The sequence below is a fragment of the Meles meles genome, chromosome X (genome assembly GCF_922984935.1).
Source record: "Meles meles chromosome X, mMelMel3.1 paternal haplotype, whole genome shotgun sequence".
NCBI lineage: Eukaryota > Metazoa > Chordata > Mammalia > Carnivora > Mustelidae > Meles > Meles meles.
In genome coordinates this window covers 33,904,162-33,930,645 of record NC_060087.1, presented here as the reverse complement: position 1 = coordinate 33,930,645, position 26,484 = coordinate 33,904,162, and the positions used below count along the sequence as shown (strand labels likewise).

The following is a 26,484-nucleotide window of genomic DNA, read 5'->3' as shown; positions in this document are numbered from 1 at the left end:
CAGCCTCCCATACCGACTGTCCCTTCCACCCTCCACTCCCCGTGGGAGATCTCCTCCCCCCCAACCGGCCACTCCCCGTGCTGTCCCCAGAGAAACCGCTCCCTGAAACGCCAGATTCCAGCTTCCCACACTGACACCCCCTTCCACCCTCCACGCCCCACGGGAGATCTCCTCCTGGGCGTCCCACAGATACCTCTCACTCAGGAGCACAGAAAGAGACACCAGTCAGAAAAATTGCACTGGATCTTAAGTCCTTTAATATCATTTACTGATGACAAAAGCCAGACTTCCTCAGCTATGAGAAGACTTGGCTTGGACTGAGGCTGTGAGGACTGCCACGAGTCTCCAGGAATTCAGGCTTTAGCCGTTCCTTCTGGATCCAGGCATCTCATCAAACAGTGTGAAGGCTGTATCCTTCAAGCGTGGATGGGGGTCTCCACCACTGTCCACTGCTCTCTCCACATCTTGTGGGGCGGTCAGCATGTTGTTGTTGTTGGCCTCAGTGCCCACCAGGTCCAGGATGTAGTCAGTGAGGTAGTCAAGCATGGCAAGGAGGAAGTCAGTTGTGGATGAACTCAGGCGATGTGTGTATTGGTCCTCCTGCAGGAGGCGGTCCACGAAGCTCACAGGGAACCGGAGCTCAGTTGTTATAAGATGGGCTTGAGTCTGATGGGAGCTCTCATGGTTTTTCTTTCCCGACATGATGTTGGCTGGGTTGGGCTCCAATCAGCTCTACTTGATTCTTCAGCTGGACTAGGCCTCTCAAGACGCCAGCAGTCACGTCCGCCCATTATATCCCCATGCTCTGGCCTCTCATTGGTCAGGGAGATGCTTTGTGACATCCTAGACATTGTGATGTCATCAGTACCCATTGTGCCCTTATCGGGCCTCAGCCCAGAAATGTCCACGACAGGAACCTGGTCATCCTAATGACTGGACCCTGATTTTGAGAAAATGGCCATTTTCTGCCTGATTTTAACATTGTACAGATAAATATGTATTTCAGTGGAAAACTTTTCCCTGTCTTAGGACACCATTCCACATGATCTGATCCTAGCCTTCTAGGGTCTTTGAGGTCTTTTACAACACTTTGTTAGTTGCAGTTTCGTGATAAATATGTAAAATGTCTTGGCTAGTAGAGACTGCATTGTTCCCCCTACCACATGATGGAATGAAACCAGTTTTGCCTCCATTTACACATTCGTTTAAATATTCTTGATTAATACCCCTGTATCTAATCCTTGGGTTCTCTATAAACTAGTCAGAGCATCTTCCCATTCCCTCACTGATTAAATAGAATCTTTTAACGCACATTTATTTCATACCCGTTTTAAGTGTCTTCATGTGACACTGTTTGAAAAATATCTCTTGATCATTTTGGAAGTCATAATGAGATGCGCCATGGAGTCATCTATCAGCATCAGGTAAACATTGTTGAGAGAGAGAAGTTTACCTTGGGCTTAGTTTAATCCCAGTCATGACTTCTCGGCTGTCTTAGGTGAAGCCAAAGCACCGAGAGATGTTTCCTCTCATTTTTTCCTCAGTTTTAAAAGATTTTATTTATTTATGTGAGAAAGAGAAACAGAGAGAGAGCATGAGCAGGGGGAGGGGCCAAAGGGGAGGCAGAAGCAGGCTCCCTGCTGAGCACAGAGCCTCTTGCCAGGCTCAATCCCAGGACCTGGGGATCACAACCTGAGCCAAAGTCAGACACTTAACTGAGTGAGCCACCCAGGCGCCCCATCATTCTTTTCTCATTTTAATTCTCCTCTCTGCTGAGTGTGTGTTTCTGCCTTATTTTTGGTTCATTTACAGCTGATAACAGACATTTCCAATCCAAAAGAGAGTAGAAGGAAGCAAGGAGTCTCTGATCAAAGGAAGCGGATCAGGCGGGGACACCTACAGACATAGACACGTTTCAAGGTCTGGGAATAACTGTGGCTTCTCTCTCCGACCTTCGTCCTTAGCTCTGCCCTCTAGCCCCTGGGCTCTGTCCTCAAAGTTATCCTCCCTTTATTCTGAGTGCAACACGTTTGCAGCTAAGTAGTTCTATTGGCTTCTTTTCCTCTGGGAGAATCTTGGGAGTTCCATGGCCGCCTTTCATCTATCCTCCCAGTTAAAGATGGCATTGTTTGTGCTGATTTAACATAATCAGAAAACTTGTAGTCACCCTGTAGGTCATGGGGATTCATGCCCATAGACAAGAGACATGTTCATAGATTCCCACCAGGAAAATGCCATCTCAGCTCCTTGCTTCTGTTGAGGGGGCTGAGGTTATCCATGCTTCACACCCTATGTCACTTCAAAGAACCCTCTGTTTGAATACTTTGATCTGATCCCTCAGAGAAAAGATGTGTCTAGCTACAAGCTCGATTTTTATCTCCACAGGATGCTTTCTTAACAGCAAATCCTCTCATTTTACTGTCTTTTGCAATCTAGATAGGCTTAGAATGGCTCCTATCTTCAAGTCCTGGTTCTTTTTTGCTTAACAGCTGTTCCCTCAATTTACTTTCCTCTAGCATTTTCCTCTAAGTAGCAAGAAGAAACAAGAACAGGCCTTCGAATCTGCTCAACCAAATCTTCGATTCACTGTTTATGAGTTCTGCTTTCTGTGTAATTGTAGGACAAAATTCAGCCAAGATTTCTGCCACCATATAACAAGAATCCTCTCTTCTGGGGTGCCGGGATGGCTCAGTGGGTTAAAGCCTCTGCCTTCAGCTCAGGTCATGATCCCAGGGTCCTGGTTCGAGCCCCACATCGGGCTCTCTGCTCAGTGGGGAGCCTGCTACCCACCCCCGCCTCTCTCTGCCTGCCTTTCTGCTTGTGATCTCTGTCTGCTAAATAAATAAATAAAATCTTAAAAGATAGATAGATAGATAGATAGATTGATTGATTGAATGGCCCAGACCAGGGTTGACAAACATTAATAAAAAAAAAAAAAAGAGGGGCGCCTGGGTGGCTCAGTGGGTTAAGGCCTCTGCCTTCAGCTCAGGTCATGGTCCCAGGGTCCTGGGATCGAGCCCCACATCTGGCTCTCTGCTCCGCAGGGAGCCTGCTTTCTCCTCTCTGCCTGCTTGTGATCTCTGTCTGACAAATAAATAAATAAAATCTTAAAAAAAAAAAAAAGAATCCCCTTTTCTCTAGCTTCCATTATAATGTTCCCAGTTTCTTTCTAAATCTTTACCAGCAACACCTGACATTCACATTTCCATCAGCAGGTTATTTATGATGTCTTGGGTCTTCTTTAAGACACTGTAGGTTTTCTCCGCTGTGCTCTTTACTTCCCTTTGAGTTCCCACCAGCAGCATTTTTAACATCCATATTTCTACTAACTGTTCAAGGTAATCTAGCATTTTCTATCATGCTTCTCAAAATTATTCCAGCCTACAGCCATTATCCAAGTCCAAAGCTGCTTCCACATTTTTAGACACTCATTACAGCAGTAAACTACTTCCTTGTGCCAACATCTGTATCAGATTCCTAGACCACTAATGAATTGCTACAGATTTGGTGGCTTAAAAGAATACATATTTAGCCTCTTACAGCTCTGGAGAGAAGTCCGTAACAGTGTTACTGGGCTGAAAACATGCTGCCAACAACGCTATGCTCCCTCTGGAGGCTACAGGGGAAAATCTGTTTCTTGGACTTTTCCAGCTCCCAGAGCCACATTCCTTGTCTTTGCCCCCTTCCTTCATCTTCACAGCCAAGGGTGGCATCTTGCCTCAGTGGTCCAATTTCCATTTTCTGTGTCAAGTTTCCCTGTCTCCCTCTTATACAGGCATGTGAATTTGCACTTGGATTCTATCACATAATACAGAATCATGGTCCATCTCAAGATCCTTATCTTAATCCTATATGTAAATTCCCTTTTGCCATAGAAGGTAACATGTGCAAGCTCAAGAGACTTGGATCTGGTTATCTTTGGGGACCAGTTTTCAGCCTACCATGGGAGGTATTCCCAGGAAACTAACAGGGAAGTGAGGAATTGAGACAAGGAAGGGAAGGAAGCAAACAAAATGTCCACTATTTCTGTCCCTGGAGAACTTAAGGGGACACAAAAAGATACACTTCCCAAGGGAAGATACTGTCCCAGCATTCTGGACTGTCATGTTATTGGGCAGTGGGCTCTGAAAGCCTAATAAAAGCCCTCACACAAAGAAATGCAGCTCCTAACATTGGAAAGTCAGGCAAATATGCATGCAATGGGCTTGTGAGGTGACCATGTGGGGAGGACTCTGGCAGCTTGCTCTACACGGTCACATTCATATACTTTCATTATCAAGTCTTTCCCTTTCATCCTTACCTCCTGCCTGCTCTTCTTTCATTTAACAAATATTTATTGTGCATCTACCTTATGTCAAGCACTGAGGTGCTGGATGTTCAATGTTAACCAAAACACACTATCTTGTCCTTGTGAAGCATCGAGTCTCATGGAAAGACAGATACCCAAAGAAATATGTAATTCCAAGTTGTCATGTATGATCTCAAGCAGAGATCATCAACCTTTGCACTACTGGTGTTTTTGGCTACACCATTCTTTCTTGTGGGGCACAAGGGCTGTTCCTGGATATAGCAGGACATTTAGCAATATCCTTGGCCTCTACCCACTAGATGATAATAGCACAATACAGTTGTGATACAAAGAAGTATCTCTATACATTATCAAATGTTTCCTAAAGGGCAAAAGTATCCTCAATGAAGAACCACATTACATTAAAAATGTATATTAAAAATAAATTATTCTAAGATATAAGGAGGAGATATAACTTAGATGGAGTAATCAAGGAATATCCTCTAAAGAAGGGACAATGAAACGGAGACCTGGCACAAGAATAGGGAATGAGGCAGATAAGAGGTGAGAGAATGAACATTTCAGAAAGATGGCAATGGGCTATTTCCTCAACTGGCAGGGTAAGTTGGGGTATGCTAAATAAAAGGAATGTGACCAAACACGACTGTAGAAAAGAATGGGGGTTAAGATGACCTCATATCTGTCCACAAACAATGAAAAGTTTGGACTTTAATAGAGTTCTTGGAACTTGGATCCATCTCCCATGTCTGGATGAACATGATTTTTGTATCTATTACACAGATGACCCTTAATCAACATGGAGGTTTGGGGTGTAGAGCCCTTCGCAGTACAAAATCCATGCATAATGTTGATTCCCCCCAAATTTGCCTACTAGCAGCCTACTGTTGACTGAGAGCTTTCCTGATACCAAAAACAGTTAACACACATTTGTATGTTATACGTATTAAATACTGTGTTCTTAAGATAAAGCTAAAGAAAGGTTAAGGAAATCATAAGAGAAAAAAATATTTATTGTACATTTATTGAAAAAAAACTCACATATAAGTGGACTCACACAGTTCAAACCCATGTTGATCAAGAGTCAACTGTATTTTAATTAACCAAGGATAAAACAGAAAACGATTCGGAAAGACCGAACAAGTGCAGGATGAATGGTTGTCATACTATATGGCAGACTTTGCAGAAGTGGCCACAATGATCCCATTCTCTGCATTCGCTCTGTGTAGCCACATTTAAAAAAAGAAAAATGTGACTTTGCTGCCCCTCCAGTCAAGACACGGTGCCTATATCCCCTCTTCTAAAATCTGGACTGGCCATTCCATTTACTTGGGGAAATAAAGTTGGTAAAGTTGGTAAGTAAGAGTAGGCAGTAATGGGCCTGGTTCTCAAGAAACTTTGTATTCTTTCATTCACACTTAAAACAGCTACTTCTGTTTGTCAACAAGCATAAGCTAGCCAGCTAGAGGATGAGAGACCATACTGAGCTGAGTCAAGTCACCCTAGTTGTCCGTTCTAAGGCCTTAGCTATGTAAGCCCGGCCATGATCCGCCAAGTCAACACATTCCTTTTTTGTGGTATTATTACTATTACACATATTAAAATTGTAGATTCTATAGACTCACTAATACATTGACATAATTATTATATTATTTTATGTCTTTGTGTCTTTAAAGAAGCTGAGAGAAGAGGAGCAAACATGCATTTATTCAGATTTTGTTACATTAACCTCCTTATTTGTCTCCTATGTTTCTCTTCATTTGTTCCTGCCCATTCTAGTCACCATATGGAGTCCTTTTCTTAACCTAATACAGCTTTCTGTCCACCCGTCCCCTTTGTGTTATTGGAAAATATGTTTTTATATCTTTTGTGCACAATACATTATACAACTAATTTTAAAACCAACTAAAAGAAGAAAGGAAAATAAATATGCATTTCTACTGTCTTTTAAAATTATGTAGTTGCCTTAACCAGTACTTTTTTGGTGGGGGTGAAGTATGGATTTTAATTACTGCCTAGGGTTGCTTGTTTTAGTCTGAAAAACTTCATTTTCCTTTCTGCTCCTCAAACTGAAAAAAATCTCAAATGTTCTATCTAGTTCATGGTTCCTTTTTTCTGCCAATTCAAATCTACCAGTCTGCCCTCTAATGAATTTGTCATTTCAGTTACTGTAATTTTCAGCACCACCAGAACTTCCATAGGGTTCCTCTTTATGATTCTCTGGTATTTTCTATTTGATGTAGTAGTGTCACCATATCTTCTTTTAATCATATCATTCTTTAATCATACTTTCCTTTAGTCCTTTAAACATATTTACAATAGTAGCTTTGAAGTCTGTTAAGTCCTACATCTGGATGACCTCACAAGTTTCTGTTGAGGGCCTTTCTTCTGGTGTATGGGTCATATTTTTCTATTTCTTCGCATGTCCCACAATTTGTTGCTGGAAACTGGAAATTTTAGATAACGTATTGTAGCAACTCTGAGTATTGGTTCCACCACCAAGGGCCCATTATTATTTCTCTACTGAATTGTTTAGTGACTGGCTGGATTACCACAGTGGAGTCTACAGCCTCCCTTCACATTGTGAAGCCTTTTATGTTGTTCTGCATGGGGTGCAGACCTGTATGATCCCTGTCACCCTGTGATGACACTGGTTTTGGTAGCATGGTTGCTTTCTCTGACCACACCCAACTGTTAAGCTCCACAAATTACTAGCTGATTGCTCTACTGTTTTTAACAAATGCTCTGAGGGGTAAATTGTTCCACAGACTGAACCAATCAAACCCAGATTCTCTTGCAGGATTCCTTAAGTCAATGTTTAAGATTTGTTCTGTCCCCAGGAGGGCTCCTCTCAGGTGTCTCTTTCTCAGTTACTCCAGAAAACCAGCCCGTCTGCAGTTCTGCCTGTATTTCCAATCCATCTGCCAATCTCTTCCCAGTGGCTTTTCATCACAACTTCCACTGTTTTTGAGAGTGCCCTCCTGTTCAGACATCTCCATACTCTGTTGCAAATGAAGTCAACTCCCTTAGTAAGGGATTCAGCATTCTCTGTTTTAAGGCCTGCTTCTCCTCCAGGGCAAAAATTCCTGAGCCTTGGCCCTGAAGCTGGGGGTGAGGACAATGGGACATTTTTCTCCAAGGGACACTTCTGCTTTAGGAGCTGAACCCCTATGGAGGGCGAGTAGCTTCAGTTCTTTCCTTACCTCTCAGTGTGGCTCACATGTGGATGACAGTACTTGTAAGGGTGATAAGGTCCCAGTACATTCAGTGATAACCACACCCAACGTAGAACCTCCATCCCATGAGTGGGGGTTGGGAGGCAAAAGCAAGCCCCCATCTCTCAGCCATACTTGCCCAGAATTCAGTCTTAGCAAGAAGTAGCTGGGGGCAGAATGAGAAATGTTGCTGTTCTGCCCATCCCTTAAAGATAGGAGTTGGAAGGAGTTGGAGGAAGAAGGAGCCCTGTGCCCTTTGCCACACCCGTCTTGAGTGCTGCTTCCATTTCACTGAGCTGGGAGGGGAGCAGAACGGAGTAGGCATCAGTACAGACACCATACACTCTTGCTGCAACCTCTAAGTTTTAACAGATTTTGTTGAATAAATATTTCTTCATTTGCAGTATGCCCTGAGGACCATCTCCAAAGACTTCCAAAGGTTTTAATATTTTAGAAATAATTTTCACCAATTTTCTAGGGAACTGGTCTATGGAGATGTCTCACTTTCATGCTGGAAGCAGATCTCTGGTTGTGATTTTTAAGTTACTAAGGTTTGGTAGTTTATTACAAAGCATTATTGTAGCAATACATAACTGATGCATACGGGTCAATAGGGGAGCTGCTGAAACCCCGGCCTCTCAATACTTCTTATGGAATCCAGAGTATTCCCTCCATTGCAACTGAAACCCACCCTAGGGATTTAGTGAAATAAACCACTTATATGGTAAATAATACCATAATCCCCAAAACACTTCAGCATACAGTTTCCAAAAATAATTCTCATAAAATGAGTCATACTAGAAGAATCTGACTTATGAAGAGGCTTAAATAAGGTGTAATTCTTTAGTCAGTAAGAAATGGCCTATCATTTACTACATTATAGAATAAAGTACTCTCAGAATTCAGTGGCACATAAAACAATAAGATTGATTATCTGCTTTTAACGGAGCAGAGTCAACACTGCATTTGAAAACATCACTTTATGAAAACTGAATTTGTAAAGTGAGATACTCCTCCTCCAAACATTTGATCAGGTCTAACTTAGAAAGTAAAGAGGAATAAATTGCATCACATCTAAGAATATCCTTACTTTAATTCTGGAGTCAGAAATATAGACTATCTGGTATACCTCACCCATAAGACAAACAAAAAGCTACAATCACTGAACAGGAATTTAATGACATCTAATTATCAATAGAATCTTCCAGTAAGTATAGCTAAAGAATCCAAGAGCACTATCAACAGATGTTTTTCCATCACAGGATTTTCTTTTTTCCCTTGACCTACGAGAGTACACATCCCAAGGTTCTCATAGTCTGGCAGTTGACCTCTCTGCCAAAATGTATTCAAATTGTTTAAAAACTTAAATTTGCCTCAGCAGTAAGAATGAAATCTTGCCATTTGCAACAACATGGATGGATCTAGAGAGTATAATGCTAAGTGAAATCAGTCAGAGAGATAAATACCATATGATTTCACTCATATGTAGAATTTCTAAAAAAAAATGAACAAAGAAAAAAAAAAAGAGGCAAACCAAGAAACAGACTCTTAACTATACAGAACAAACTCCCCTTGCAGAGGGGAGGTGGGTGGGAGGATGGATGAAATAGGTTAAGGAAATTAAGAATATGTTTATCATGATGAGCACTGAGTAATGTCTAGAAGTGCTAAATCACTATATTGTACCCTGAAACTAGTAACACTGTACATTAATTATACCAACATTTAAAAGTTAGTGAATGGGGACACCTGGGTGGCTCAGTTGGTTAAGCAACTGCCTTTGCCTCGGGTCATGATCCCAGTGTCCTGGGATCGAGTCCCACATCAGGCTCCTTGCTCAGCAGGGAGCCTGCTTCTCTCTCTGCCTTTGCCTGCCTGTGCTTGCTCGCTCACTCGCTCTCTCTCTCTGACAAATAAATAAAATCTTTTAAAAAAATTAATGGATTAATTAATTTAAAAAATACACAGAGGAAGAGTTGAGGTTTAAGTATATTACAGAAAGTTGAACATGTGGAATGAGTACCTCTGGGGGTATAGGAGAGAGTTTTAAGTGGTATTCCAATGGATATGAATATTTGTTTTAATGTATCTTCGTGTAAGATTTAAAAAATGATAGTGATTTAAAAGCTTTCTTTTAAAATAAAAATAATATGTACATAGCCAAACTTGCAGATAACTTTCTGAGTCCTAGGAAATTCTAATTTTTGATCTACAGAGATCTTCAATTATGACAACTGAAAAAATTGAAGTCGACACTCAGAACCTGACAGGGATTTGGTGATAACACTGCTATTGTGGCAGGCTGGCTCACAGTTCTGAAGCAGCAGTTTCAGGAACCTGCTTCAAAAACACCCAGTTTGGTCTTTCCTAAGCGTAAGACATTTCCTGACCTTCCTTTGGTGGTAGTGAGAAATTCAAACCATATAAGTTGCTTCCTATACATGGGAACCTTCCCTGACCCCACTCCGTAACCACCACAAAACTGGCAAGTCAGTCTTCTGGTCCTGCACTCTCATGCCCTTTGGGGACCTATTTTGGAGCTACCTTGCTCTACTCAGAAAGCCTCATTATGTAAGTGATACATCTTTTCATATCCTCTTGGTGTGTGTGTGGTGAGGGAGGGAAAGAGGAAAGGAAGGAGAGAGAGAGAGAGATCAGCATCTTAACCAAGTTTTGGGTGGGAATCGATCCTGTATCTGCGTAGTCAACAGTATTCCGCTACTGTTGAGTCCCTGCTGCACTGCAAAGTGGAGTACAAACCTTGTAGCACATCCCATAGGGCTTTTCATCATCTTTTCCCATCCCACCTCTCTAGTTTTTTCTCCTGGCTCTTCCTTTCCACAGGAACCTATGCTTCTGCCTCTGCTTATCTATTTCCAGAATATTCCGTGCGCTGTCATGATCTCTGATTGTACATCTGCTTTACCTTTGCCTGGAATGTCCTTCCTGCTTCCACTTCTCCCTTCCTTTTCCAGCTTCCAAGCTACCTTCTTTCTCTCTGATATTTACAAAATGTTTTCTCCATGCCCTAAGACCAAGTAAAATGTGATGCCCTCTTAAAGTCTCCACTAATTTCACTAGTCAGAGATTCTTCTCTTCTTTTCCTGGTCTACGATGATATTTAAATCACTGTTCTTTCCTGCTTACAGGTCCATCTTCCCCTGCAAGCCTCTGAACATTTTGATGGCAGAGACCTTCCGCTCTTCATCTAATATGATTTGTCTCTAGTACATTCTTACGAATATAATCAGTGATGAATAATGTTGACTGAGTATTTTTTTAAATAAAGTGAAACTCTTAAGGATGAAAGGATGTTGGTAAACACAATATTGTGAACTCTTTGAGACAGAGCAAGAATTAGAATTGTTCTATATTTTTTTCTTGAGTTATATGCCAATGAATGTTAAGAAATTATTGCATAGCTAATGAAATAAGTGCAAAGTAGTTAAAATCCAGCTGCTAAAGAGTTGTATTTTCTAGGGAAGTAGCAAGGTGAAATGAGTTATTTATCTTTTTCAGATCATAAACATTTCATCACTACTGAGCTAGATTCCTTGAAACCTAAATGATGTTTCTCTGTTAAGTTTAATAGCCATAAAAAAGCAATGTGACCTCTCTGGCTCAATAATCATGAGATAATTAGTTAACAGAAATGAAAAGGACTCATGTGCCTCATTTTCCCCCTCATAAAAACAAATTTGGAAACTATGAGTCCAAATGTGCTTTTTGTTTTGGCCAGTGTGCTTACAGAAGAATTAAGAAGAACTTCTCACCATCTGATTGCAAATATCTCCATCTTTCCTTGAAATCACTCTAAATTCATAGTTGCCAACTTCATCTAAGGACATGGCTTCTGTAACATTTTATCAAGAACCGAGATGACAACCTAGAGGATAACTTATCCTGACAAGAGGAATAGTACATTGGACCACATTTCATTCAGTCACACAGCAAATATTAATCGAGCATTTACTATATATCTCTATCACAGCACTCAATCCGCTGTGCCCTGTTTATCTCTTCACTCTCTTTTTAATCTACCCCTGCAAGTCTTGGAGCTTCTGAGGGCAGGAATTATATAGTATTTTCATGTAATATCTTCTTTTATATACTGGGTTGGCACATGGGTCCAGTGCTGAAGGAGATTTGGCCTCATCGCCTTGTGGGACTACCTAATACTTAAAGACTGGGAATTCTGAAAGCAATGGGATAAATACAAGCTTCTCTGATGAGGGTCACAAAATCTACAACCCAAATACATATAGGAGAAAGAACCAACTGAAGAGTACTTCATCTGGGGGCGCCTGGGTGGCTCAGTGGGTCAAAGCCTCTGCCTTCGGCTCAGGTCATGATCCCAGGGTCCTGGCACTGAGTCCCACATTGGGCTCTCTGCGCAGCAGGGAGCCTGCTTCCCCTTCTCTCTCTGCCTACTTGTGATCTCTCTCTGTCAAATAAATAAATAAAATCTTTTTTTTTTTAAAGAGTACTTCGTCTGAAAAGATAGGTGCAAATTTTTTCTTGGTCCAATGTCCAAGCATGTGAAATGTGCTCATAGGTTTGTGCTCATAGGTTGTGACAAGGATGTGTCAGTCACATCCCTGACTCCTCTCACAGCTTCTATAAATGACCCATTGTTATGGTTAACTGGAAGACTGATACCATGATAAATGCATGGCCTCCAACCTTCACCAAGTTCCCAAGCCTGCATGGCATCGTGGCAATTCATCTCATGTTCCCAAACTGCTTCCCTGGCTCATTCCACTAGCACCATTTTTTAGCTTTTCACTCTCTTCAAACCACGTTCTCACCTGTATTTCCTCTCATCACAGCAGATGTTGTCAGTGCCTCCAAATAACACCATAGCCCCCAGCGTCACAGGTCGTCCCAGCTTCACTCTACCGCAAGTACCTGCAATTCTCAACTGAAAGCCTTTCTCTCAGTTGGCCTGGGAAAGTTTGGGAGTTCAGGGAAGACGATGCTCCCTGGGAATGATCATCAGCCAATGGCATATGGGAGTGAAGGATAAATATTTCAGTTCTCTTGTCCCTATGACGGGATAATTCTGATCCATGTTCTGCACTGTTTTCTACCATTTCCCAGCAGGATTAAGTCCCCGTTGCCCATGGCAGGAACTTGTTCCATAACACACACTTCATCAGCTTACTTCTCTTCCCTCTTCAACTTCCTTAATTACCCTAATGGTGATTCTTGGAATTAACTTTCACATAAACTACCTGCACACAAACCCGGTCTCAGGGTCAGCCTCTGGGAGTACAAAGCTGAGATGCTCCCTTTCAGCAAAAACACTTTCCTCCTACTCCACAGAGAGAACAGACATGACACCCCAATCCCAGGCAGACATGGTCTTATGACCCTGGTACCCCAGTTAATGAAACCTACACTCATACTTCCCTCCCACCTTTCAACTTCAGTAGAAGAGGTTCCTGTTCTTTTACTTAATATTAATCCACTGGTATGTTATCTACATTCATTAGATGGAGAGCTTTTTTTAAAATATTTTATTTATTTGACAGACAGATAGAGATCACAAGTAGGCAGAGAGGCAGGCAGAGAGAGAGAGAGAAGCAGGCTCCCTGCTGAGCAGAGAGCCTGATGCAGGGCTCGATCCCAGGACCCTGAGATCATGACCTGAACTAAAGGCAGAGGCTTAACCCACTGAGACACCCAGGCGCCCAGGTGTAGAGCTTTTTTTTAAAAAAAAAAAAATTTTACTTTGAAGTAATTTCAGATTTATAGCATTTTTTAAAAGTATAAATAATCCCCGTATACCTTTCTACCAGATCTCCTAAACGTTAACAGTGTACTATGTTTATTTTATCACTCTCTTGCCAGATTTCTTTCTTTCTTTTTTCCTTTAAGATTTTATTTATTTGGGTACCTGGGTGGCTCAGTTGGTTAAGAAACCGCCTTCGGCTCAGGTCCTGGGCTCCAGCCCTTAGTCAGGCTTCCTGCTCAGCAGGGAGTCTGCTTTTCGCACTGATCTCTCTCCTCTCATGCTCATTCTCTCTCTCTCTCTCTCTCTCCCCACCTCTCTCTTTTAAATAAATAAATAAATAAGATTTTATTTATTTATTTGACAGAGAGAGAGAGAGAGACAGCAAGAGGGAACACAAGCAGGGGGAATGGGAGAGGGAGAAGTAGGCTTCCCGCTGAGCAGGGAGCCGGATGCGGGGCTCCATCCTAGGACCCTGGGGTCATGACCGGAGTCGAAGGCAGACACTTAATGACTGAGCCATCCATGTGCCCTTCTCACTGGATTTCTTTTTAAACCGGAGGAAGGACCTTTTTAAAAAATATCCAACACACTGAGGACTAACCTTCTTGTTTGTTTTATGCTTTTATACAATATAACAAAAATGAATCAGAAAAGCAACCATGACCAAAGAAGATAAACAAGATACAAGCTCCTAGTTTTTAAATATTTAGCTTCCCTAGGTATCAAATAACAGTCAAATAGCTCTAAAAATTTCTAAATGTTTATTTTCCATTTCCATATTTATCATGTCTCAGACAAGTAACTCACAATTCCCGGGCTGGCAGGCGTCCACCAACCACAACGCGCGGCATCACTGCTGTAAACATCCATTGTCAGAGTTCGCACTCCCCAATCTTGACATTTCAACCTCCCCTTTGACCACAATAACCCTTTCTTTCATGAACTTGCTCGAATATTTGCCTTCTTAAAACAACAATGACAACTCACAGTCCCATCTCTGGGTACCATCTTGTCTTTTTATCCCTATGAACAAAGGTTTTCACTTCCTATCACTGCATCTTCTACTCATTCCTTGGTGTCCTGTAAATCTACTGTCTCCATCAGTTCAGGAAACTGTTTCTGCAGCAAACCCAATGACCTTCCAGATGCTGCGTCCATGAAATACACAGGCCACATTTGAGTCCTTACCTCGTGAGATTTCTTTACAACTTGTGAGATGTGGGGCGCTCCCCTCCTTCTTCAACCTTTCTTCTCCCTTGTTTTTTTGGGCTAGGACACTTTTGGGTTTCCTCCTACCTACATTCATCTTCCCTCAGGACTTCTCAGTTTCCTTTCAAGCATTCTCTCCCCCAAAGACTTCTTTTTTTTGTTTGTTTGTTTGTTTATTTACAGCATAACAGTGTTCATTGTTTTGGCATCACACCCAGTGCTCCATGCAGTAAGTACCCTCCCTATTACCCACCACCTGGTTCCTCAACCTCCCCCGCACCCCCCGCCCCTTCAAAACCCTCTGGTTGTTTTTCAGAGTCCATAGTCTCTCATGGTTCATCTCCCCTTCCAGTTTCCCTCAACTCCCTCTCCTCTCCATCTCCCCATGTCCTCCATGTTATTTGTTATGCTCCACAAATAAGTGAGACCATGTGATACTTGACTCTCTCTGCTTGACTTATTTCACTCAGCATAATCTCTTCCAGTCCCGTCCATGTTGCTACAAAAGTTGGGTATTCATCCTTTCTGATGGAGGCATAATACTCCATTGTGTATATGGACCACATCTTCCTTATCCATTCATCCGCTGAAGGGCATCTTGGTTCTTTCCACAGTTTGGCGACCGTAGCCATTGCTGCAATAAACATTGGGGTACAGATGGCCCTTCTTTTCACTACATCTGTATCTTTGGGGTAAATACCCAGCAGTGCAATTGCAGGGTCATAGGGAAGCTCTATTCTTAATTTCTTCAGGAATCTCCACACTGTTCTCCAAAGTGGCTGCACCAACTTGCATCCCCACCAACAGTGTAAGAGGGTTCCCCTTTCTCCACATCCTCTCCAACACATGTTGTTTCCTGTCTTGCTAATTTTGGCCATTCTAACTGGTGTTAGGTGGTATCTCAATGTGGTTTTAATTTGAATCTCCCTGATGGCTAGTGATGATGAACATTTTTTCATGTGTCTGATAGCCATTTGTATGTCTTCGTTGGAGAAGTGTCTGTTCATATCTTCTGCCCATTTTTTGATATGATTATCTGTTTTGTGTGTGTTGAGTTTGAGAAGTTCTTTACAGATCCTGGATATCAACCTTTTGTCTGTACTTTCATTTGCAAATATCTTCTCCCATTCCGTGGGTTGCCTTTTTGTTTTGTTGACTGTTTCCTTTGCTGTGCAGAAGCTTTTGATCTTGATGAAGTCCCAAAAGTTCATTTTTGCTTTTGTTTCCTTGGCCTTTGGAGACATATCTTGAAAGAAGTTGCTGTGGCTGATATCAAAGAGGTTACTGCCTATGTTCTCCTCTAGGATTCTGATAGATTCCTGTCTCACATTGAGGTCTTTTATCCAGTTCGAGTTTATCTTTGTGTACGGTGTAAGAGAATGCTCGAGTTTCATTCTTCTACATATCGCTGTCCAGTTTTCCCAGCACCATTTATTGAAGAGACTGTCTTTCCCCCGAAGACTTCTATTTCCATTCTCTAATCTCTCTTCTTGAATGAACACTTCCTTTCACATGTTTCAGCAGACATCTTTTACTGATGATTCCAAAATCTCTATCTGGAGCCCCAACTTCTTTCTTGGAGCTACAGTTTGTCCCACACATTGGCCCAAACTAACCTCATTCTGACTGCCACCTAGTGAAGTCACTTTATTCGGTTTTGTTAACTTTTCTAATTTCCAGTTTTTGTGCCTGTAAAATGGGAATAACAGCTGACTGAGAGGAGTCCTGGCAGATTCAATGACGCAATGCAGGTGGGAGTAGGAAGCAGTGCCTGGCCCCAGTAGGTCCCCGACAAACAGCAGATAGGACTATTAGCTCCTTCCTCCTGGGTTTGCTTCTCGTTTTCATCCTTTATCTTATTGAACGTGGCTAACGCTGTATCAGATCGTTCCCCCCTCTCCCTTTTGTCCTTCAATGCATACTCACTGAATGCGTGCTATATGCACGGTGCTGTGTTAGGTGCTAGGGAGAAAACACTAAGACAGACCATCCCAACCCTCATTAGATTTATACTCTTGTGGCTAACACAGATGTTAAATAATTCACTACAGAATACAAGCTTAGGTGTCACTTTTAATTTTTCTCTCTCCCTTATCCTTATTCCCTAGTCTGACCTCCATGAGCGATCAAATCCTTTCTATTTTTTCTATCTCTAAAGTCCATTCCTTCCTTGAACTTTGCACCGCCCAATACAGTAGTCACTACCCATATGTGGCCATTTCAATTTAGATTTAAATGAATGGAAATAAAAATGGAGTTCCTTAGTCTCAATGGTCATAGTTCAAGAACTCAGTAGAAACATGTAACCAGGGGCTATCAGAGTAGCTCTAAAACATCACCGTCACTGTCTATTGCTGTCTACTGGACAGCACTGTTCTAGCTTCAATGTCCTAGAGCAGATCCTTATCATCTCTTTCCCAGACTACTGAAATGGCCTAGGTATTAGCCTTTCAGCCATTAATCCTAACTCCTCAATCTATGTTCCACTGGTTTCCCAGAATAGTTTCCAGAATGCCAATATAACCATGTTACTCCTCTGTTAACAATTCTTTAATACCCCGCCACTGTATTTTTTGTACCCTAATAATAGCCTACATTATGTGGCACTAGCCTAACTCTCAGCCTTAATCTTTTGCAAATCACTCTACAGCATCACATGCTGAAGTAATGGTGATCTAGAACAGCCAAAATAATTTTAAAGGGAAGAACAAGTTGGAGGACATACATTACCTGAATTTAAGTGTTATTATAAAGCTATAGTGATAAAGACAGTGATGAGATGAGTGATAAAGACAGTAGACACATCAATGGAACAGAATTAAAGGCCCAGAAATAGACCTAAAATATATGGTCTGTTGATTTTCAATAAAGTTGCCAAGAAAACTCAATGGACAAAGGATCATTTTTTTCAACAAACAGTGCTTACGCAACTGGGTATCCATATGGGGAAAAAATAACTGCTGTTCCCCTCCTTGTGCACTCTCTCTCTCTGTGTCAAATAAATAAAAATTATTTTAAAAAAAGAAATATATTTAATGAATAAAGCTCAGCCCTTACCTATAATTTTACCAGATTATAGTGTGTATATATACATATATATACACACATACACACATATGTCATATACAATGTGATCTAAACTAATACATATACATTAATATATATTATTTTATAATGTTACAGTGTGCTATTTATGAATTTTATATTGATTATATTAATATATTATGTAACATATCACTTTAGATCATAGTACATATGAATAATGTATTATAATATATATGTAATGTTATGGGTATAATAATGATTTATATATATATATATGATATGCAATAAATTAGAAATGGATCACAGATGGAAATGTGAAAGCTTAAACTCCAAAACTTCTAGAAGAAAACATAGCAGAAAATTTTTGTGATGCCATTTTAGGGAAAGATTTCCTAGATAAGACATGAAAAACACAAACCATTACAAAAATGGATACACTGACCTTTAACAAAGTTAGAAACTTTTGCTCATCGAAGACACCATTAAGAAAATTAAACGGTAAGCCTAAAAGATGAGAGAAAAGACAATACATAACATCTGAAAAAGAACTTAGATCTAGAATATACAAAAATATGTTATGCCTCAAAAAATCAGAAAACCACCCAATTAAAAATGGGCAAAAGATACAAACGTAGTGATCCGAAGGGGCATGTGCACCCGAATGTTTATAGCAGCAATGTCTACAATAGCCAAACTATGGAAAGAACCTAGATGTCCATCAACAGATGAATGGATAAAGAAGATGTGGTATATTTACACAATGGAATACTATGCAGCCATCAAAAGAAAGGAAATCTTGCCATTTGCGACAACGTGGATGGAACTAGAGGGTATCATGCTTAGTGAAATAAGTCAATCGGAGAAAGACAACTATCATATGATCTCCCTGATATGAGGACATGGAGATGCAACATGGGGGGTTAGGGGAATAGGAGAAGAATAAATGAAACAAGATGGGATCAGGAGGGAGACAAACCATAAGAGACTCTTAATCTCACAAAACAAACTGAGGGTTGCTGGGGGTAGGGGGAGTTGGGAGAGGGTAGTGGGGTTATGGACATTGGGGAAGGGTATGTGCTATGGTGGGTGCTGTGAAATGTGTAAACCTGGCGATTGACAGACCTGTACCCCTGGGGATAAAAATACATTATACGTTTATAAAAAAATAAAAAATTTTTAAAAATGGGTAAAAGACTTGAACAAGAACTTTATAAAAGAAGATATACAATTGGCCAGTAAGCACATGAAAACATATTTAACATCTTTAAAATACATCCTGCATTTTCAGGAAATGCAAATGAAACTATGATGAGATACCACTACATGATTGCTAGGAGGACTATAATAAAAAGTCAACAGCCACAAGAACGACATCATGCATTGGAAACACCGGAACTGTTACACACTGCTAGTGAGAAAGTGGAATAGTAAAACCACTTTGGAAAACTTCTGTCAGCTAAAAAGTTAGGCATTTATACTGCCCAGCCATTCCACTCCTAGGTATTTTCCCAAAAGAAAAGAAAATACATGAACCCAGAAAGATACGTACATGAATACTCATGCCCGTTTTAGTCATAATTGTCCCCAAGTGAAAACAACGTGAATGTCTGTCAACAGATGAATGGATAAACAACATGTGTGATAGCCATATAAATGAAATACTACTTGGCAATAAAAGGAACAGATTACTGACACGCACAGCAATATGAATAAATCTCAAAATCATTTTGGTGAGTGAAAGAAGCCAGACACAGAATTGTACGTGTTGTAGGAGTCCATTTGTATAAAATTTGAGAAAAGACAAATGAATCCATGGAAACAGAAAGTAGATCATCATTGTCCTGGTGCCACGGGTGGAGGGAGGGACGGGTGGCAAGGGGTCCTAGAAAATTGGAAATATTCTGTAAATTCTTTGTAGCAGTGATTTGGTGGGTGTACACATGGATCAGACCTTCCTGAATCGCCTTATATTGAGGTCTTAGTCCCTTGTATGATGACATTTGGAGATGGGGCCTTTGGGACGTAATTAGAGTTCGATGAGGTCACGAAGGTGGGGTTATCACGACGGGATTAGCACCCTTATAAAAAGATACACCACGCTCTTCTCTTTCTCTCTGCTGTGTGAGGGTGTGGCAAGAAGGCAGCCATCTGCAAGCTCTCACCAGAACTGATCATGCTGGCATCCTGGTCTCAGACTTCCAACCTCCGACCTTTGAGAAATAACTTTGTTGTTTAACCCACCCAGTCTGTGGGATTTTGCTATGGCAGCCTGAGCTACTGTATCATGCATAGTCAATAAAATGCAAGCTAAAATGACACTGAAGACAATTGCATAGCCATGAGACTGGTATACATTTAAAGGGTTTTGTAAAGATAGTAACAGACAAACTCCTAGAGAGCAACCGGGCAATATCTTTAAATGTTGAAGATTTTCATCCCCTAGGACCCAGGAATTTAACTGTGATCAGTTATCTAAGAAACTCCTGCACACAGGCACAAGCCCTAAGCAAAAAAAAAAAAAAAAAAGTTCGCTGCAGTCTTTTTTTGACGTGGCAGAATATTTGGTAGTTCTTCAAAAATACTGAATTAAACAGTGCTATGCTTGTGTAATGAAACTTTATTCAGCAACAAAAATAAACTCCTTAAACCCTACCCTATCAATGGAGAACCAGCTCCAGAAGCCAATGACAACAATTTTCGCTGATTGCTGATTTCTTCAGATTTATCCTCAGTGCCAAATAGTGTTAAGAAAGAGTGTGGAAAAGGTTTCCATACAGAATCAAAGGAATTTCATTTTGATTAGGGCCTGTCCTACCTACTAATTTCTTGGCCACAAATAATTTATTAAATTTTTCCATATCCCTGGCCTTATAGTAACAAGAATTTCTATTATCTACAAGCGATGAGAAAAAGTTGTGAAGCTGGCTCAAACTTCATTTTGGACAAAGAAAAAAAAAACCACCAGTATATGTTGTTTTATTGTACTTCACTTCACTGCACTTAGCAGATAGTGTGTTTTCACAAATTGAAGGCTTTTGGCCACCCTAGGTCGAGCAAGTCCAACAGGGCCGTTTTTCCAAAAACATTTGCTCCTTTCACGTCTTTGTGTCACATTCTGTTAATTCTCATAATATTTCAAATTTTTTCATTATTATTATACTTGTTATAGTGATCTGTCATCAGGGATCTTTGATGTTACTACTGAAATTGTTTGGGGGTGCTATAAACCACAGAAGATGGCAAACTTCGTCAATAAATGCTATGCGTGTTCCTACTGCTCCATCGACTGGCATTTCCCTATCTCTTTCCCTCTCTTTAGGTCTCCCTATTCCCTGACACCCAACAGCATTGAAATTAGGCCAATTAATAATCTTACAATGGCCTCTAAGGGCTCAAAGGAATAGTTGCATGTCTCTCAGTTTAAATGAAAAACTCGACATGATTTTAAGTTTAGTGAGGATGGTATGTCGAAAACAAAGACCAAGACAGGCTGAAGGCTAGGCCTCTTGTGCCAGTTAGCCAAGTTGTGAATGCAAAGGAAGAGTTCTTGAAGGAAATTACAGAGTTCCTCCAAAGCACTCCTCCTCCTTCCACAAAGTGAAACTAATGGCCTTCTTGCTGCTATGGAGAAGTTTCCGTGGTTTGGATAGACAGAAGATCAAACCAGCCACGGCATTCCCTTAAGCCAAAGCCTAATGCAGACCAAGGCCCTCACTCTCTCCAGTTCTCTGAAGACTGAGAGAGGTGAGCAGGCTGCAGAAGAAGTTGGAAGCTAGCAGAGGCTGGCTCACGAGGTGTGAGGAAAGAAGCCATCTCCGTAGCATTCACGTGCAAGGTGAAGCAGCGAGTCCGGATGGAGAAGCTACAGGAAGGTATCCAGAAGACCTAGCTAAGGTAATCAATGAAGGTGGCTACACTAAACAACAGAGTTTCAGCGTAGCTGAAATTGGAAGAAGATGTCATCTGGGACTTTCATAGCTAGAGAGAAGTCAATGCCTGGTGTCAAAGCTTTCAAGGACAGGCAGATTCTCATATTAGGGGCTAATGCAGCTGGGGACTTGCAGTTGAAGACAATGCTCACTTACCATACCAAGTATCCTAGGGCAATTATTCTTAGTCTACTCTACCTCTGCTCTCTAAATGGAACAAAGCCTGGATGATAGCACATTTGTTTGCAAATGGTCTACTGAATATGTTAGGCCCATGGATGGGACCTACTGCTCAGAAACAAAGATTCCTTTCAAAGTATGGCTGCTTATTGACAATGCACCTGGTCACGCAAGAGCTCCAATGGAGATGGACAGTAAGATCAATGTTTCTGTGCCAGATAATACCACACCCATTCTGCAGCCCACGAATCAAGGAGGAATTTTGACTTTCAAGTCTTATTATTTAAAAAATTCATTTTGTAAGACTTTAGCTGCCCTACATAGTGATTCCTCTGATGGATCTGGGCAAAGTAAATTGAAAACCTCTGAAAACAATAAGTGGATTTTTAAAAAATAATCTTATGAATACTTTAAATGGATAGTTTATTAAACATAAATTATACTTCAATAAAGTTAAAAAAACATTAAATTCTGAAGTCATATTGAATCCTTTGCAATTGCTCACACATGTCATATTTTCTCATGCCTCGGTGTCCTCATACATAGTCTTCTTTCTCGTAGGACATGCCCTTACCCCCCTCACCCCAAATAGCCAGCTTTGCCTGGCTAACTCTTCTTTTAAAATTAGTTCTAGGGGGGGGCGCCTGGGTGGCTCAGTGGGTTAAAGCCTCTGCCTTTCGCTCAGGTCATGATCCCAGGGTTCTGGGATCGAGCCCCGCATGGGGCTCTCTGCTTGGCAGGGAGCCTGCTTCCTCCTCTCTCTCTCTCTGCCTGCCTCGCTCCCTACTTATGATCTCTCTCTGTCAAATAAATAAATAAAAATCTAAAAAAAAAAAATTAGTTCTAGGTTGCCTAGAGGGCTCAGTCAGTTAACCGGAGCCCCAGGGTCCTGAGATCGAGACCCACTGGGATGGAGCAGGCTCCCTGCTCAGCAGGTAGTCTGCTTCTCCCTCTCCCTTTGCCCCTCCCACCCCCACTCATGCTTGCTTGCTTGCTTGCTTGCTTGCTCGCGTGCTCTCTCTCTCCAATAAATAACAAATAAAATCTTTAATAAATACTTATTAAAGATTAAAGATTAAAATCTTTAATAAATAAATATGAATCTTCAAAAAATTAGATTAAATTAGTTCTAATGTCTGTTGACTTGAAAACATTTTCTCAACCAAATGTGAGCTAGCAGACCTCCTAATTGTTCCCATAGCATTCTGTGTTGAACCTAATCAACACATGGGGAAAGAATATCATAAAATGCTCATGTCCCCTGTATCAAGGTCAGCGTGGTGAGTTCCCTCCAGAGTCCCAATAGCCTGGCTACTGAGAGATCTCCTAGAGTATCAGTTATGACTCTGGTAAAAATATCTCAAGGATTTCATCTCTAGCCCAGGCTCAGAAACATGATCCTTGTCAGCACACTAAAAGTATATCAGGAGTCTCCTGACATTAAACAAGTTCACAGGACATAATAAGGAAAAAACTATCCCAGGAACCAAAATACCACAAATCCAGACCAGCACGTTTTCTTCCCTTGCAGGCCAAAAACTATCTTCAATTCACACTCAGGACATGGGTAGAAAGAATTTACTCAATTAGGAAATTCTATGTTGCTTTAGAAACAGAACTGGGACCCATAAGTAGGAATCACCGGTATTAGATGTTTGCTCATTATTACCATAACAGTAGTTCAAAAATGGGATCAACTCTCTCAAATATTATATGCATTTCCTGTCCCTGGAACTGGTGGAAATAGTTGATTGACCCTCTGCCATGAAATAGCAGATGATGCCAACCATACCAATGTAAAAGGGACTTAAGGTCATTAAAGTTCCAACTTTCAGACTCTACGCATTTTCTCATCTCACATCCTAGCACACAGATGTGCATGAGATGCTATAGGCTAATCCATGGTACAAAATAACATTTTGTTCCATTGATTGATATTTCTGTACTTTTTAAGTCTCAGCTGCTACAACCTTTCTAAGTTTCCTCATCTGTAAAATACCTTTCTTGAAAAATTGGGGAAAAGTTAAATAAGATAATATGTATCAAGCATGTAGTTTATGTTAAATATTTAATAATTATTAATACTCTTACTGCTCAGTTTATACATGAAAGACAACTGATGAGAAGAACATCCAGGTATCAATTTCAAGTACTTCTCACTCTGGTTTCACAAACTCCTGAAGACCAAGAGCCCTTTGAGTTTGGGTCAGTTATTCATCTTTGAATATCTAATGCCAAGCTCAATGCCAAGAACTTACTGGCTCTTAATACTGTTGTTAAATAATTAAGTGACCCAGGAGATCTTGGTTGGGTGCCTTTCCCCAAAAGTTCTGGATGGTTCTTCAACTCAAGCAGCTCATTTTTTCCACTGGGTAGTTCAACAATAACCACAAGAAAAACAAAAGCCAGCCAGGAGGCCATATGAAGAATCCGGGTAGTGAAAACAGTTATACAGCCAATGTGGATCTTATCAAGCTCAAAGGAAGTGGGGAGAAGGAAGAAATAGATTAAATTCAGGAAAGGGGGCGACATCATTCTCTGTAATTGTAGTCACCAAACAACCACACATCTGAGAGGCATTAGTCACCTGTATAAATACTATGAGTCATGCTGTCCTTTATGACAGCATGTAAAAGGTTGCATTTTATGGAGTTGAGGCTCAACCTGACATGTTTACAGTACAATCCCACATCACATCCTCTCCAGTTATTGCGACAACGCCTAGAGTTCAGTTTGAGATAGGAAAGACTACGTCAATGAAGTGAAAGCAGTATAAAATGTCGGAAAAGATCCAAAGAGATAATGCATCTGAAAATGTTCCCAAAACTAGAAATATTATTTAAAGCCAAAGTGATATTCTTATTACTCAAGTCCTTCAAGTCACAGAATACATGGGGCAGATTTGCACTTGTTTTACGTATTTGTTCAAGAAATAATAACAATGATGAAGAGCTAATTTGATGGATGACATTGATAAGTGATTTTCCTTAATTATAAGGCATTACAGCTGCATATAAAAGTTAACTACAAAATTTTTAAAAGATGATATCTACTTTGTAGCATATATACTTGGTATGAAAAGAACTATAATAGAAGTCATTGTAATTCATATTTAGATATATCTGGTAAAGAAATATAGAGGCTTTTGCTGTTATTCATGTGATAGGACTTAAAATTAGGCAGACTGTCAGTGTATCAGTTCTCATATGGAAATCAAAGACATTCAATCAATCAAGAAGCAAATTATGGAGCATTTATAATGGCTCCTTCATCCTGGGGTCTCTGGGAAGTTTAAAGAACTATAGGCTATAGAATTAACTTTCAAGTAGTTTATATTAAGAGTTCAGAATAATACTATATTGCTTTCACTTTATGAATGTTGTCTTTCCTATCTCAAACTGAAAATAACAGTGCACATAAGTGCCAAATTGTACTATCAGGAAAGATGGGAAGAATTCAAAGTATTTTGTCAAGGACAAGTATTTTGTCTAATATTTTTGTCACACCATTCAACAAAATAGAATTGTTTAGGATTAGGCTGTACTAACTGTTCTGTGTAAGAAAGACTGCAGTCTAGAGGTTAAAAGTACCGCACTTCAGCCAGATTGCCTAGGTTTGATTCCCAATTAGCTTATTATCTATGTGTCCTTGACCTTATTTTTTTTTAAAGATTTTATTTATCTATTTGACAGATGGAGAACACATGTAGGCGGAAAGGCAGGCAGAGAGAGGAGGAAGCACCCTCCCTGATGAGCAGAGAGCCCAATGCAGGGCTCAATCCCAGAACCCTGGGATCATGACCTGAGCTGAAGGCAGAGGCCTTAACCCACTGAGCCACCTAGGTGCCCCTGTCCTTGACCTTATTAAACTCTTGATGCCTCAGGTTCCTCACCTGTAAAATGAAGTTGCTATTACATGCCTCCCTGAGTTATAATGAGTTAGTAGTTATGAAGAATTTACAACAGTGCCTACTCTGTAAGTATCACACATGTGTTTTTCACAACAGAGGGGGGAAAGTATTAGACTCTGACTGTCTTTTTAATATTTCTAAAAATATTTTATTTACCTATATCAAACACTATGAGCAGGGTTAGGGGCAGAGGAAGAGGAAGAGAGGGAAGCAGACTCCCCACTGAGTGGGGAGCATAACGTTGGGCTCAATCCCAGGACCCCGAGATCATGACCTGAGCCAAAGGCAGGCGCCCAACCAACTGAGCCACCCAGGCATCCCTAGACCCTGATTATCTAAATCAGAAGTTCAATTATTCCAACCAAGTAACAAAGTTTTAAGACAATTATAATCAAACTGACAAATCACAGAGCTGAAGAGAATTTACTTAAATAAGGGAACAGAATTACTGAACTTCTTACAACTAATCACCTACATAGATGGTAATGTACAAAAAGTGATTAAGACACAGTCGAAAATATTCCGACACTGGAGTGAGAAGGCTCGGGTTGAGAATCCTATCTCTACCACTTGTTGTCTAGGCAAGCCTGCACAAGTTACTTCTCTGTGTTTGTTTATTAAAATAAGAAAAAGGACAGATCCTATATTGTAGGATTGTTGTACATATTAAGTGAGTTAAAATTTTTAGAGTACTTAGAACAATGCCTGGCATTTTTACTGTTATTATTTGTTAAATTATATGCTCTATGGCCAGATACCTACTATGGTAGTATAAAGATTAGAAATTAGATTAGCAAGTATAAATAAAATTAAAATATAATAGATAATATTTATATTATAGCTACCCATCGAATTGATAAGCTAAATCATAAAAGTGTCATGGAACTATTGGAGTGATCAGTACCATTAATATTTGTGGGAACCAAAAGATACCAGAGTGACTCTCCTGGTTT

The 26,484-nt window shown here is 40.5% G+C and overlaps 2 protein-coding genes across 2 annotated transcripts in view; both read right to left on the bottom strand.

Moving 5' to 3' along the window:
* The window catches only part of SYTL5 (synaptotagmin like 5), a 239,461-nt gene that overhangs the window by 149,105 nt on the left and 63,872 nt on the right, over positions 1 to 26,484 (bottom strand). The gene's annotated exons all lie outside the window — the stretch shown is intronic.
* LOC123935540 (huntingtin-interacting protein M) lies at positions 347 to 702 on the bottom strand. Its single transcript, XM_045996456.1, has one exon. The coding sequence runs from the start codon at positions 700 to 702 to the stop codon at positions 361 to 363; it is 342 nt and encodes a 113-aa protein (XP_045852412.1). The 3' UTR covers positions 347 to 360.

Excerpts from the sequence above, each read along its gene's own strand:
- LOC123935540 (XM_045996456.1), bottom strand. The coding sequence starts at position 702 with ATGTCGGGAAAGAAAAACCATGAGAGCTCCCATCAGACTCAAGCCCAT.